Here is a 13,358-nt window from a genome sequence, read left to right as displayed (position 1 = left end):
GGTATACTATTTCACTTCATCTTTACAACAATTCTATGAATTACCATCCCTGTTTCACAGCCGAGGAAAATGGAGTAACAGAGAGAATAACATTTCCAATCTATACAGTTAATAAATAGAAATTCAAAATTTCAAACCCAGGTAGTGTGACTGAGTCATGTTTTTCCACTACACCATGCAGTTTTCTTAGAATAGGAAAGCTTAAGGCCTTTTCCAAGAAAAGGCTGGACAAGTACTTCAAAAACAGTCATCTTCCAACCAAAAAAGCTGTCATGTAGAAGCAGACTATATGTGTATACTCATGACCCAAGAGGCAGAGCCAATATTACTGGTCAAAACGTTGGAAAAATGAAGAGCGGCAGAATGTACGAAGAAACTTGTGGTGTGCTTAGTCGCTCAGTCGTGTCTCTTTGTGACCCATGGAGTGTAGCCCACCAGGCTCCTCTGTCCATGGAGACGCTCCAGGCCAGGATACTGGAGTGGGTTGCCATGCCCTCCTCCAGGGGATCTTCCCAGCCCAGGGACCGAACTCAGGTCTTCGACATTGCAGGCGGATTCTTCACCATCTGAGCCACCACAACCTGGAGCCATGCTAAAGTGGAATGGCGTGTCTTATGCAGCAATGAACTCCCCGTCACTAGGGACGCTCCAGGACAACCACTGAGGAAAGAACCGAGGACTCCAGAAGCAATGGGGCTTGGGCACTGCGCCGATACACTGAAGCAATTCTGCGGGAAAAAACACTAGGAAAGTTCTATAAAGACAACTTTTAAAAGGATCCATATGACTGTTTTAAGGAAATGACAAACCTTTAGCTGTGCGTAAATCTGCCGAATCATACCAAGAGTCAGGGTATTCAGAAACCTTGGTCTGTTTAGTGTTATCACTCCTGCACAACCTTTTCTTTCCAACAGGACTTCTGCTGCTGCATCTGTGTGATTAGACATTTTCTGTGTAAACAAAGAATAACTTTAGGATAAAATTCATTACGTTTTTGTCACAAGTCAACATCAACATCACACATTAAATGCACATCTTTCATACAATGTTAAGAGCAGCTAATCAAACGGACAACTTGGTACATCTCACAAAGTGTCCTTAAGTTCTTTACACAGTGTAGATAAACAATTCCAAAAAAGATATATATCTCTTAAATCTCTTAATTTTGTGAATTGATTAGAACCCAGTCCTAAAATTTCTTAGACTATGAAATACTCTTAAATCTTTATTACTGTATACCAAGCAATATGTTACTACTACTACTACTAAGTCGCTTCAGTCGTGTCTGACTCTGTGCAACCCCATAGACGGCAGCCCACTAGGCTCCCCCGTCCCTGGGACTCTCCAGGCAAGAACACTGGAGTGGGTTGCCATTTCCTTCTCCAATGCATGAAAGTGAAAAGTGAAAGTGAAGTCGCTCAGTCGTGTCCGACTCTTTACGACCCCATGGACTGCAGCCTACCAGGCTCCTCTGTCCATGGGATTTTCCAGGCAAGAGTACTGGAGTGGGGTGCCACTGCCTTCTCTGAAGCAATATGTTAGGTACTTGAAAATCAAAGATGAACACAGAGGGCAAGTAATTCTGACTATAGTAGCTACCAACAACTTGGAAAAAAGAAAAAACAATGATATTTGAGCTGGACCTTGATGTACTCTAGGAAAAAAAGGAGTGAAAATCCTGGAGAGTAGCACATTGCTAAAACATGAACAACGACTATCTGAAAATATTAAGTTGTTAAACAGGAGTGGAATAAAGGCTGCTTGAGAAAATGACAGGAAAGTAGGCAGAAAAAGTGCTTTAAGGCCAGATTATAAAATGGGATTACAAAATCATATTCAGTAGTAGTGAAGAACATGCCTCATACAGAAGTTCTTAGGGCCTCACCCAGGCTTCCCAGGCAGTTCAGTGGTAAAGAATCCATCTGCCAACGCAGGAGACTCGGGTTCGATCCCTGGATTGGGACGATCCCCTGGAGGAGGAAATGGCAACCCACTCCAGTATTCTTGCCTGGGAAATCCCATAGACAGAGGAGCCTGATGGACTATATATAGTCCATGGGGTCATAAAGAGTCAGACACGACCAAGTGACTAAGCAACAACAAGAAGGGCCTCACGCACCACGCTGAGTGAGGCAAGTGGCACGTCTTGGGGTGGTGTATTTTGCTCCCCTTCAATACTCAGTGGTTCTACTTCCTTGATTAAACCCTCACTCAGACAAAAAAACAGATGATAGACCAAAAAAGTTGCAGTTTTCAGATACCTACATCATTCTAAATTTTAAAATAATACGGATAAAAGTTTCATATTATACAACATGCTACATACAAGTATTAATAAACTTTCATCTCTCTTCACACTAAATTTCGTTTTCTGAATGTTGAGTTTTAAGCCAGCTTTTTCACTCTCTTTCACTTTCATCAAGAGGCTCTTTAGTTCCTTTTTGTTTTCTGCCATAAGGGTGGTGTCATCTGCATATCTGAGGTTATTGATATTTCTCCCAGCAATCTTGATCCCAGCTTGTGCTTCATCCAGCCTGGCATTTTGCATGATTTACTCTGTATATAAGTTAAATAAGCAGGGTGACAATACACAGCCTTGATGTACTCCTTTCGCAATTTGGAACCAGTCTGTTGTTCCATGTCCAGTTCTAACTGTTGCTTCCTGACCTGCATACAGATTTCTCAAGAGGCAGGTCAGGTGGTCTACTATTCCCTTCTCTTGAAGAATTTTCCACAGTTTGTTGTGATCCACACAGTCAAAGGCTTTGGCATAGTCAATAAAGCAAAGGAGATGTTTTTCTGGAATTCTCTTGCTTTTTCGATGATCCAACGGATGTTGGCAATTTGATCTTTGGTTCCTCTGCCTTTTCTAAATCCAGCTTGAACATCTGGAAGTTCATGGTTCACATACTGTTGAAGCCTGGCTTGGAGAATTTTGAGCATTACTTTACTAGCATGTGAGATGAGTGCAATTGTGTGGTAGTTTGAGCATTCTTTAGCATTGCCTTTCTTTGGGATTGGAATGAAAACTGACCTTTTCCAGTTCTGTGGCCCCTGCTGGGTTTTCCAAATTTGCTGGCATACTGAGTGCAGCACTTTCACAGCATCGTCTTTTAGGATTTGAAAGAGCTAACTGGAAATTCCACACCTCCACGAGCTTTGTTTGTTGATGCTTCCTAAGGCCCACTTGACTTCTCATTCCAGGATGTCTGGCTCTAGTTGAGTGATCACACCATCATGGCTGTCTGAGTCATTAAGATCTTTTTTGTATAGTTCTTCTGGTATTCTTGCCACTTCTTCTTAATATCTTCTGCTTCTATTAGGTCCATACCATTCCTGGGAAAGACTAGAGATCTCTTCAAGAAAATTAGAGATACCAAGGGAACATTTCTTGCAAAGCTGGTTAGGGAACTAGATACTAACTGCTGCAACTAAGAGTTCACAAGCTGCAACTAAAAATCTGGCATGCCACAGTGAAGATCAAAGAGCCTGTGGACCAGGGCTGAAGACCCCATGCAGCCAAATAAAAATGGAATAAATATTTTTTTAAAAAATCAATGGGAGAGATGAGATGATCTCACCCACAGAAGAATTTAAATAACTTATGGAAATCCCCCTTCCAGAAGGTAAAGCGTAGCCCCCCTCACCTTCTGAGTGTGGGCTGAACTTACTGACATGCTTCCAAAACACAGAGTAGAAAAGGGAAAAAAACGGTAACTTCAGGGAGCAGAGAAAGTTGCTCAGTTGTGTCCGACTCTTTGTGATTCCATAGACTATACAGTCCGTGGAATTCTCCAGGCTAGAATACTAGAGGGGGTAGCCTTTCCCTTCTCCAGAGGATCTTCCCAACCCAGGGATTGAACACAGGTCTTCCACATTGCAGGTGGATTCTTTACCAGCTGAGCCACCAAGGAAGCCCAAGAATACTGGAATGGGTAGCCTATCCCTTCTCCAGCAGATCTTCCTGACCCAGGAATCGAACGGGGGTCTCCGGCATTGCAGGTGGTTTCTTTACCAGCTGAGCTACTGACAAATACCATGTTCGCTACATGATAAAGGTCAGCATCACCAGCTGTCATAAGGATGTCATGCACTCCCTGAGGCATATGTCAAAACCCTCGGATAGTCCCTGATACGTGATGAGAAGGGGGCTTTCCTTTGTAATATTCTTTCCAAAAACTTTTAACTGTAGTCTAGTTATTAAAAAACAAACAGCAACAATAGATGCAAGCCAAGATTAGAGACTATTCTACAGGCTACCAGACAGTGTTCCTCCTAACTGCCATGGTCATGAAAAATAAGGAAAGACTGATAAAGAGCACAAATTGGAAGACTAAGAAGACACGACAAAGAAAAGCCAGGTGATATCCTGGACTGGATATTCTGCAATAGAAAATTAACGGAAAAACTGGTGAAATCCAAACAAAGTCCAAAATTAATACTAACACTAATATTGCAATGTTCTTAATTTTGACAAGTGTAACATAGTAACTATATTCCTTTACTAGGGCTGTTGTAACAAAGCACCACAGACTAAGTCTAGGCTTAAACAGAAATTTACTGTGTGGAGGCTAGAAGGCTGAGATCAAGCTGTCAGCAGGACCAAACCTCCTCTGAAGTCACTAGGGAAGGACCTGTTCTAGGCCTCTCTCCTAGCTTCTGAGCATTCCTTGGCTTGTCACAGCATAACTCACATATTCACATGGCATTCTCCTGTGTGTATCTCCACATTTCCCCTTTATATAAGGACAAGTGGAGGACAGAGGAGCCTGGCGTGCTGCAGTCCACGGGGTCACAAAGAGTCGGACATGACTTAGCGCCTGGACAACAACGAGGACAATGTAAGGATGAGCGATACTGAATTACTCCAGTGATTCCTACTCCATATGACCTCATTTTAACTAATTACACCTGCAGTGACCTGACTGGCTGTTGGGAGAAGCCATCCACCGCGGGTCCTGAGGTTTCCCTGTACTTTAGTGCTGTATGTCATGTATCCAAGGGCCTGACTGCTCTGCTCAGAGTTGTATTTGCTGTGAGAAAAACTGAAGAAAAGGTAAAGTGTCCCACTGGGACAGACAGTAGCTTGGTTACAGCATGCTACAGACTGGCAGTTTCCCCCAAACTCAGTACCACTGCCTTGTAATGCAACTCACTGCATATGAACTCATTCATTTGGGTCTTTTGCCACCCCATGGGGCTTGGGGCAAGGGGAACCGGAACTAACCTGAAGCTCAACGCTGCTCGCTGGGTCACTAATACTGATGTTCTCTATCTCTAACTCAAGAGTTTCATATCTTTTCCCAGCATCCATGGAACTTTAACGGGCTAACTACTAGTTACCAGACTAAAACCTAACCCAAACTCTGTTATCTAGCCAGCTTCACTTGCCCCAGCCCGATCAGAGACTCCTCCTTCCCTTCAAAAGTAACAACTGCCTTGGTTTTCACGATAAACACAAAATATACATCCATAAACGTCATCTGTTCATTTTTTAAAAGTGGGTGTATCTTTTGAGTCTTAAAATCTCAGGTTCAGCCTCCATCCCTTTGTTTTCTCTACAGTTTGTTGCGGGGGAGGGAGAAGAGCATCTAACCTATGCTATTTCCTAGTATGCATTTTGCCAATTGCACACTCATGCTACCCACTTATTTTTAACAGTTGTTCATTCTCAATTATGGTTTAGTCAGTCCCCTACTGATCAGCACTGTGTCTAATTGTTTACTGTTGCTATTACAGTGATGTAGGAGTATCTTTAAACATGGACTTCCCAGCACTTAGGTGAAGTATTTTTGCAGGACATTTACAAAGAGGGTCAAACTTTGAACAAAGAATATTACAAAATCTTCTGTTAAAAGCCACTAGTATGATAAAATTATTAAAGGATCCTTTTTCCTATCTGAAAAGTTCATGGCCTTCTTAAAACCTGAAAACAACTATTGGTGCATTAATCAAAAACATTCATGCAAAAGGGAAGAAGGGGAAAAGATGAAGTCCTCAGTATTAGTGTCTTTTATGTATGTTAATTCTGCAGAAAACAGCTCTTTTCCAAAAATATCATTAACTTTTAGTTAAAACCTAGAAAAGGTTTCTATGAAGAAAAATTTCTCATACTAGGAAAGATTACAGAGAAGGAGAGTCAGAAATGAAATTCACATACAACCCAAACCTGGGGCTGGGGAGGACGACAGCAGGGATAAGGAGAACATCCATTCAATGGAGAAATGAGAAGGAAACTTCTTAAAATGTATGGACACCATCAACACACAGCCCTACGCTGATCTGAGTGCGTAAAGCCTGTCAAAATAAAATTCCTGAGACAAAAATAACTTAGAATATTCTCTGCTGGAACGTGGAACTATTCTGGCGAAATCCACAGTAGCAACACTTCCCAAAGTGTGCAAAAAGATGATTATTGCTGCTATGTGGAAGGAGAAAATGACCCATGGGCAAATAAGTTTGAGAAAACCTTAAACCAATGTAAAGTTTAATTGCTATAAGATTTTTAGTCTTTAATATGTGAATACAATGTAAACTTTTAAAATACAATATGCAGATATTTCTCACTTGATTAAAGAACTTTTACATTTTCATGGAAAAGCTCTCTTGGGACTCGTATTTTACAGGTTACATTTTGGAAAATGCTGTAGAGAGAAACAAGCCTTTCCTTTGAGGAAGACAGAGTGTCTGACACTCAGCACGTCTCCCACAAATGTTTAATAAGCTGAATGAATAATCCATCATTATATGGACGCAGTCCTACTATAACACAACAAATCTCAAATTTCAACCACATACCTTTCACTATATATAATATCCTCCGGCAGTGAACTAAGTTGCACTCAAAGACATACCCAGGGAGATAGCCTACCTTTGCAGAATATGATTTATTCTGACATTTAATCAATTTCCAGCCAATACTGAAGAATGTAATTTAAGTTAATGTAACAAAATATGACACCAAAGCACATAGAACTGAAAGCATCAAAAAACACTGGCTAAAGGATTACTCAAGCTTCACTCAATCCTTCCTGCCTTCAAACTGCATCAGTAAATTCCTCCATATGGAAACACTTTAGAGAATCTTTCAAACTGTCCTCAGCTGTGCTCTATTCTCTCGCCTTTTGTGATATCATCTACTTCCCATCTTCAATTATTACCTCTAAGCAGCTGACTCAAACCTACATCTGTATCTTTACTTTTCCAGAGCCCCAGCCCTTTATTCCAAATGCCTGCTACAATTACAGAGGTACCTACTCAGCACCCCAAACTCAACTTGTTAGAAACCACATTTACCAAGAAATATCTCTGTGACAAATCTGTCTCTCCTCCTCTGTTTCCTCTATCAGGTAATGGTAACACCATTTTTTCAGTTATACAAGCACACAATGCTAGTGTTATCTTTGATTCCTAAATGTTCTCTTCCTCTCTCTGCCAATAACTTGAAGCAGTTACCAAATACTAGAGAAACTATTTCTAAAATGATTCTGTCTATCCATTACGTTCTATTCTCATTACCCTAGCCATACAGCAGTATTATAACTTTCCTTTTTGGCAGACTTTCAGAATTTTTGCCAGATGGTTTATTTGTCACACTGCATTCAGAGAATTTTGCCAAAGCACAGTTCTATCTTGTTACTCCCATGCAGAAATGTTCCATGACTCAGGCCATTAATTTCAAAAACATCCAAATTACATGACCTGGCCTTCAAGTCTCTCCACATGTGATTCCAGGAAAATTCACCATCCCACAGCACTCCTTACCAAGGATACATAGAAAGCCCTGAGTGTAATCTCCACTCTCCTATCTCACAGTTCTTTGCACAGGAATAAATATATTGTGTAACAGAAAGAAAACAGATTTTGGAGTCAGATGACCTCAAACATTAGTTTCGCCACTCACGACTAATACACCCTCAGACAAGCTCATCTCAGAACCTCAATTTCTGCGTTTGTAATGGAAATCACCTTACGATAGAGAACAGAATCATCTCTTAGTGTTACTCTGTGAACTCCCACCACTTCCCATCTCTACCCTCTTGAAACCCTAACCACGCTTGAAGGCTCAGATCAAATAAATGGTTTCTCTCCAGTAAGCTTTCACTGGACATAAAGCCAATATCAGTCTATCCCATTTTTGTTCACACCTCTAATTCATCTGGCCTTTTTACAATACATTATTAGTACATATTTCTACCTCTTTCATTATTCGTTTCTGAAGTCAGGAATTGTCTTTTTCATAATAATGTTCTTAACCGCTTAGTCAAGTTCTTTACATACACAAAGCAAACATTTAATGTATGTCTTTTCAAAAGGCATAGATTATAAATTGGTTGATACTGATTCTAGATCATCTGGACATACAAACATGATTGCTGTCATGAAAGTGATATATGCAGTATCAGTTCATGCAGTCCAACCAGCATGCCTTCATACTGAAAAGAACTACTTTCTGAAGGAAAAAAGTTTTTTCCATGTCCAGGTCAAACTTATGTGGGAAAAAAAATGAGCTTCTGCATTTTAAATTAAATGCTGTATATGAGTTTTAAATATAACATTAGAACATTCATTCAGCCTATGAATATAAATAAGACCTCATTAATAGGTCCCACCAGGTTACATTAGCTTGACAAACCCGCAGAACTTTGACCTCCTTTCCAGGTTCAGTTCAGTTGCTCAGTCGTATCTGACTCTTTGTGACCCCATGGACTGCAGCACACCAGACTTCCCTGTCCATCAACAACTTCCGGGGCTTGCTCAAATTCATGTCCATCGAGCCAGTGTTGCCATCCAATCATCTCATCCTCTGTCATCCCCTTCTCTTCCTGCCTTCAATCTTTCCCAGCATCAAGGTCTTTTCAAATGAGTCAGTTCTTCACATCAGGTGGCCAAAGTATTAGAGCTGTGCATCAGTCCTTCCAATGAATATTCAGGACTGATTTCCTTTAGGATTGACTGGTTTGATTTCCTTGCAGTCCAAGGGACTCTCAAGAGTCTCCTCCAACACCACAGTTCAAAAGTATCAATTCTTCAGCACTCAGCTTTCTTTGTGGTCCAACTCTCATGTCCATACATGACTACTGGAAAAACCTTTGTCAGCAAAGTAATGTCTCTGCTTTGCTGTCTAGGTTGGTCATAGCTTTTTTCCCAAGGATCATGCATCTTTTAATTTCATGGCTGCAGTCACCATCTGCAGTGATTCTGGAGCCTAAGAAAATAAAATCTGTGACTGTTTCCATTGTTTCCCCATCTATTTGCCAGGAAGTGATGGGACCAGATGTCATGATCTTTGTTTTTTGAGTGTTGAGTTTTAAGCCAGCTTTTTCACTGTCCTCTTTCACTTTCATCAAGAGACTCTTTAGTTCTTCCTCACTTTCTGCCATAAGGGTGGTGTCATCTGCATATCTGAGGTTATTAATATTTCTCCTCACATTCTGATTCCAGCTTGTGCTTCTTCCAACACAGCATTTCTCATGATGTACTCCGCATATAAGTTAAATAAGCAGGGTAACAGTATACAGCCTTGACATACTCCTTTTCCTATTTGGAACCAGTCTGTTGTTCCATGTCCAATTCTAACTGTTGCTTCTTGACCTTTATACGGATTTCTCAGGAGGCAGGTAAGGTCCATCTAATATCTCTGAAGGGTCCTAAAGGAATGTCACACTATTATCGCAAGTCAGTTCTATCCATTTCTCATAACTCTGCCTAAAGTTCTGCCATCAATGACATATTTCCATCATTCTGCTATGAAGTCAAAAGGGCTCTCACTCCTGGAGTCATTAGCTCTCTTAGAAGGGTCACAGAAGGACTTCTTGGGATACAGCTTCCCTATTTCTGTGTGCATATGTGCTCAGTCATATGTGCATATGTGAACTCTGCAACTCCATGGGCAACAGCCTACGAGACTCCTCTGTCCACAGAATTTTCCAGGCAAGAATGCTGGAGTGGTTGCCATTTCCTTCTCCAGGGGATCTTTCCGACCCAGAGATCAAACTCATGTCTCCTGCATTGGCAGGCAGATTCTTTACCACTGTGCCACCTGGGAAGCTCCTCTCCCCCCAGATCTGAGGACATGTAAAAACCAACACTGGTACCTAGAACCATTCAGCCCTCAGGCCTTGATGAGAGTCCAATTTACATTCCTTTGCTCAAAGTGGTTTATACCCCAGGTCACACAATCCTATGAAATTTGGATTGTCATGTCTTTCTATTCCACTTGTGGTGGTGGTTTAGTCACTAAGTCGTGTCTGACTCTTGTAACCTCCTGGACTGTAGCCTGCCAGACTCCTCTGTCCATGGAATTCCCCAGGCAAGAATATTCTTGGAATACCCCTGGAAGTGGGTATTCCACTTGTGTGTGTATCTAAATATGAATCTAAATATGAAAAATAACATTGTTCTAAGTTCTTTTTCCAGGGAACTCCTCAGCCTCTGTGTAAATCAGCTGACTAAAATAAACAAGGGTAAGACATTTCAGTTTTCATATGCCCATCTCCACTTAGGCTGGACGGAGAAACATGCTGCAGTGGTTAAACTCAGTGCCCATTGTGCCACAGGCCACAGAGTGCAGTAGGCAGTTATGGAGCCAGACAGCCTGGATTCAAACCCCACCTCCTACTTCTGTGGCAGGGACACTGGGGCACACTACTTAGCCTCTGATGCTGACCCAGTAAACAGAGATAAGACCATAGTGTTTATCAAAACTTCTTGCGCCCAGATGCATTTCAAAATTCAGAAGATTTTCTAGACTTTGGAAAGGTAAAAGAACATATCACATACAGTCTTGGTCAGTACACTGTAACCAAATGCTTTACTACTTCTGCACCGAACCATGAATATGTACACTAGTTAGGATAAAGACAGTTCTAATGAGGTGGATGAAACTGGAGGCTATTATACAGAGGGAAGTAAGCCAGAAAGAAAAACACCAATACAGTATACTAACGCATGTATACGGGATTTTGAAAGATGGTAATGATAACCCTGTATGCGAGACAGCAAAAGAGACACAGATGTATAGAACAGTCTTTTGGACTCTGTGGGAGAGGGAGAGGGTGAGATGATTTGGGAGAATGGCATTGAAAATGTATATTATCATATGTGAAATGAATCGCCAGTCCAGGTCCAATGCATGAGACAGGGTGCTCGGGGCTGGTGCACTGGGATGACCCAGAGGGATGGTACAGGGAGGGAGGTGGGAGGGGGTTTCAGGATGGGGAACACGTGTACACCCATGGTGGATTCATGTCAATGTATGGCAAAACCAATACAATGTTGTAAAGTAATTAGCCTCCATTAAAATAAATTAATATTTTTTTTTAAAAAAAGGATAAAGACAAAAAGAGTTTCAAAAGTATGTTCCAGTCATATTTTGCCACGGTGGGGAAACTAACAAGATGGCCCCAATCAGGCTTTCTCACCCGCTGCTCTTACCCCGTCTCGCCCCATGTTCTGTAAACAATGACCTTACGTGGTTGTGTAACGGCTGAGATCACTTATAGCCCTGTGCATGCACGTCACAAGGTACTCACTTGGTTGTGGGCTAGCGTGTGCGGTACACCCGTATGAGTTTCATGAAAGCCCTGCCTGCTGCTGCCCTGGGGCTACACTGGAGCAATGTCATGATCATGTTATGTGAGTCTGTTATGGTTACATTACGGTTATGTTGTGGCTGCTACGGCTGCTGCATCAGCCAGGAGAGAGGCTGTGTTATGGCTGCTGTGCCAGCCGGGGAAAATAAACATGTCTGCAGTTCCTACAGCTCCTTGAGTCTCCCTCCAGCCTCTTAGCTCATGCCTTGCCTACCCTGGGTTCAGCGAACAGTGAGGACAGTGTGAACAGCAAGACAACTGGTGTAGTTGGCAGAATACCCAGCAGGGAGAGGAGCCTGAGGCTCCACCGGATGGGGGAGACGGTGGCCATCTCATAGCATGTGGTACTGTGTGGCTGCGATCCTCTTGGTGTGGGCTCCAGTGGAAGACCGCGAAGTGGTGGACAGTTCACTGGACAGCACTGAAAAGGCGTACCAGGCGGTGAGTTCCCGTCTGCTGCGCAAGGGGCACGGACTGCCACTGGCACCATGCGGTAGACCTTCCTGGCTGCCTTGAAGGCGAACATGGAGAGTGCTCTCCATGATGCCACACCAGTGTGCAACGTGCAAAGATGATTGGAAGAAGTGTATTGGCATTGGAGCAAGAACCCCATGGCCCCGGGGAACCCAGCATCTCTGACAGCGAGGCGGTAAGTGACAGTGGTGATGAACGCTCTGAGACTGCGGGTCTCCACTTGGCAGTGAGGCCCGTCGTGCAGCAGAAAGTGAAGCATAAGCGGTCTGTGACCTGGGGCGGGGGCATCCTCAAGCAGGCTCCAATGCGACTGAGTTAATGAGGCATCCACCGTATACTCAGGTCAAGCTAGCTGACTTGGGTACGCAGTTTCAGCAAACGCACAGGGAACCCTTGGCAGTATGGATGCTTTTGCAACTCTGGGATACCAGGGTAGACGGTATCTTGTGTTCCGGGCACAAGGTAGAACAGCTGGCATCTATAACCACTCACTTCTCGTTGAGACAAAGGCCACAGAAGGCTAGGTGGCTCATGCAGGGTGCACCTAACCAAGCACACACCCTGATGGAATGGACTAACGCTGCCATCTGCACCATGTGGTCAAACACGGGAGAGCTCCCAGATACTCTAAGAGGCATACCTATGCCGAGTTTACCCAAGTGGTGAGAGAACCGGGCATGAAGCAGTAGATATCTAACCCTAATGCTGAGGCCTAGATGATGAGCATTTTACTGGTGGCATTCAAGATACTATTTTGAACAATGCCCCATCTACCACTTTGGATCCCTGACTGCTATTCTTGCACCCTATGTCGGATGTCCCATCTATGCAGTGATCTCGATGGTGGCTAGCTTGGGAGAAATAGAGGGATGGCCACAAGCACAGGGGATTAGAAGTGTGAGGACCCTGAAGGGGGCCCAAACTGATAACAGCCCCACCCAGGTGATGAGACTGCAAATGTGGGCTGATTTGCTGGCAGCAGGAGTTTGTAGAAATAAAGTTGAGAGCCCAGAGCTCTGCTCCTAGAGAGCTATGGAGGCAACAGACTGAAGGAGCAGTTTACCAAGTTCAGGAAGCACCCACAGCAAGAGATGTAGGTGGTTCCGTTAGACGATTACATGCACCCAAGATATTCCTTTAGATGACACCCTTTTTCACCGTGAATACGGCTCAGATCAAGGCACCCTCCTGAGCCCAAACAGGGACTGGAGGCCCCATGTAGAACTTGCAATTCACTGGTCACTAGCCAGTGTACAAAGAGTAATGGCCCTGGGTGACACTGGTGCTGAA

At 43.0% G+C, this 13,358-nt stretch overlaps 1 protein-coding gene across 8 annotated transcripts in view; it reads right to left on the bottom strand.

The window, feature by feature from the left end:
- Positions 1 to 13,358, bottom strand: part of HIBCH (3-hydroxyisobutyryl-CoA hydrolase) — a 152,555-nt gene that overhangs the window by 124,168 nt on the left and 15,029 nt on the right. For all 8 annotated transcript variants that reach the window (XR_003513374.1, XM_027555457.1, XM_027555422.1 and 5 more), the window contains exon 3: positions 810 to 950. Coding sequence is in view for 7 of the 8 variants with exons in the window: in XM_027555457.1 (XP_027411258.1) it covers positions 810 to 950 (141 nt within the window). In the remaining variant the exon portion in view is untranslated. The remainder of the gene's footprint in view (positions 1 to 809; positions 951 to 13,358) is intronic.

This window comes from Bos indicus x Bos taurus, chromosome 2 (genome assembly GCF_003369695.1).
Source record: "Bos indicus x Bos taurus breed Angus x Brahman F1 hybrid chromosome 2, Bos_hybrid_MaternalHap_v2.0, whole genome shotgun sequence".
Lineage (NCBI taxonomy): Eukaryota > Metazoa > Chordata > Mammalia > Artiodactyla > Bovidae > Bos > Bos indicus x Bos taurus.
This window is presented reverse-complemented; position numbering and strand designations above follow the sequence as displayed.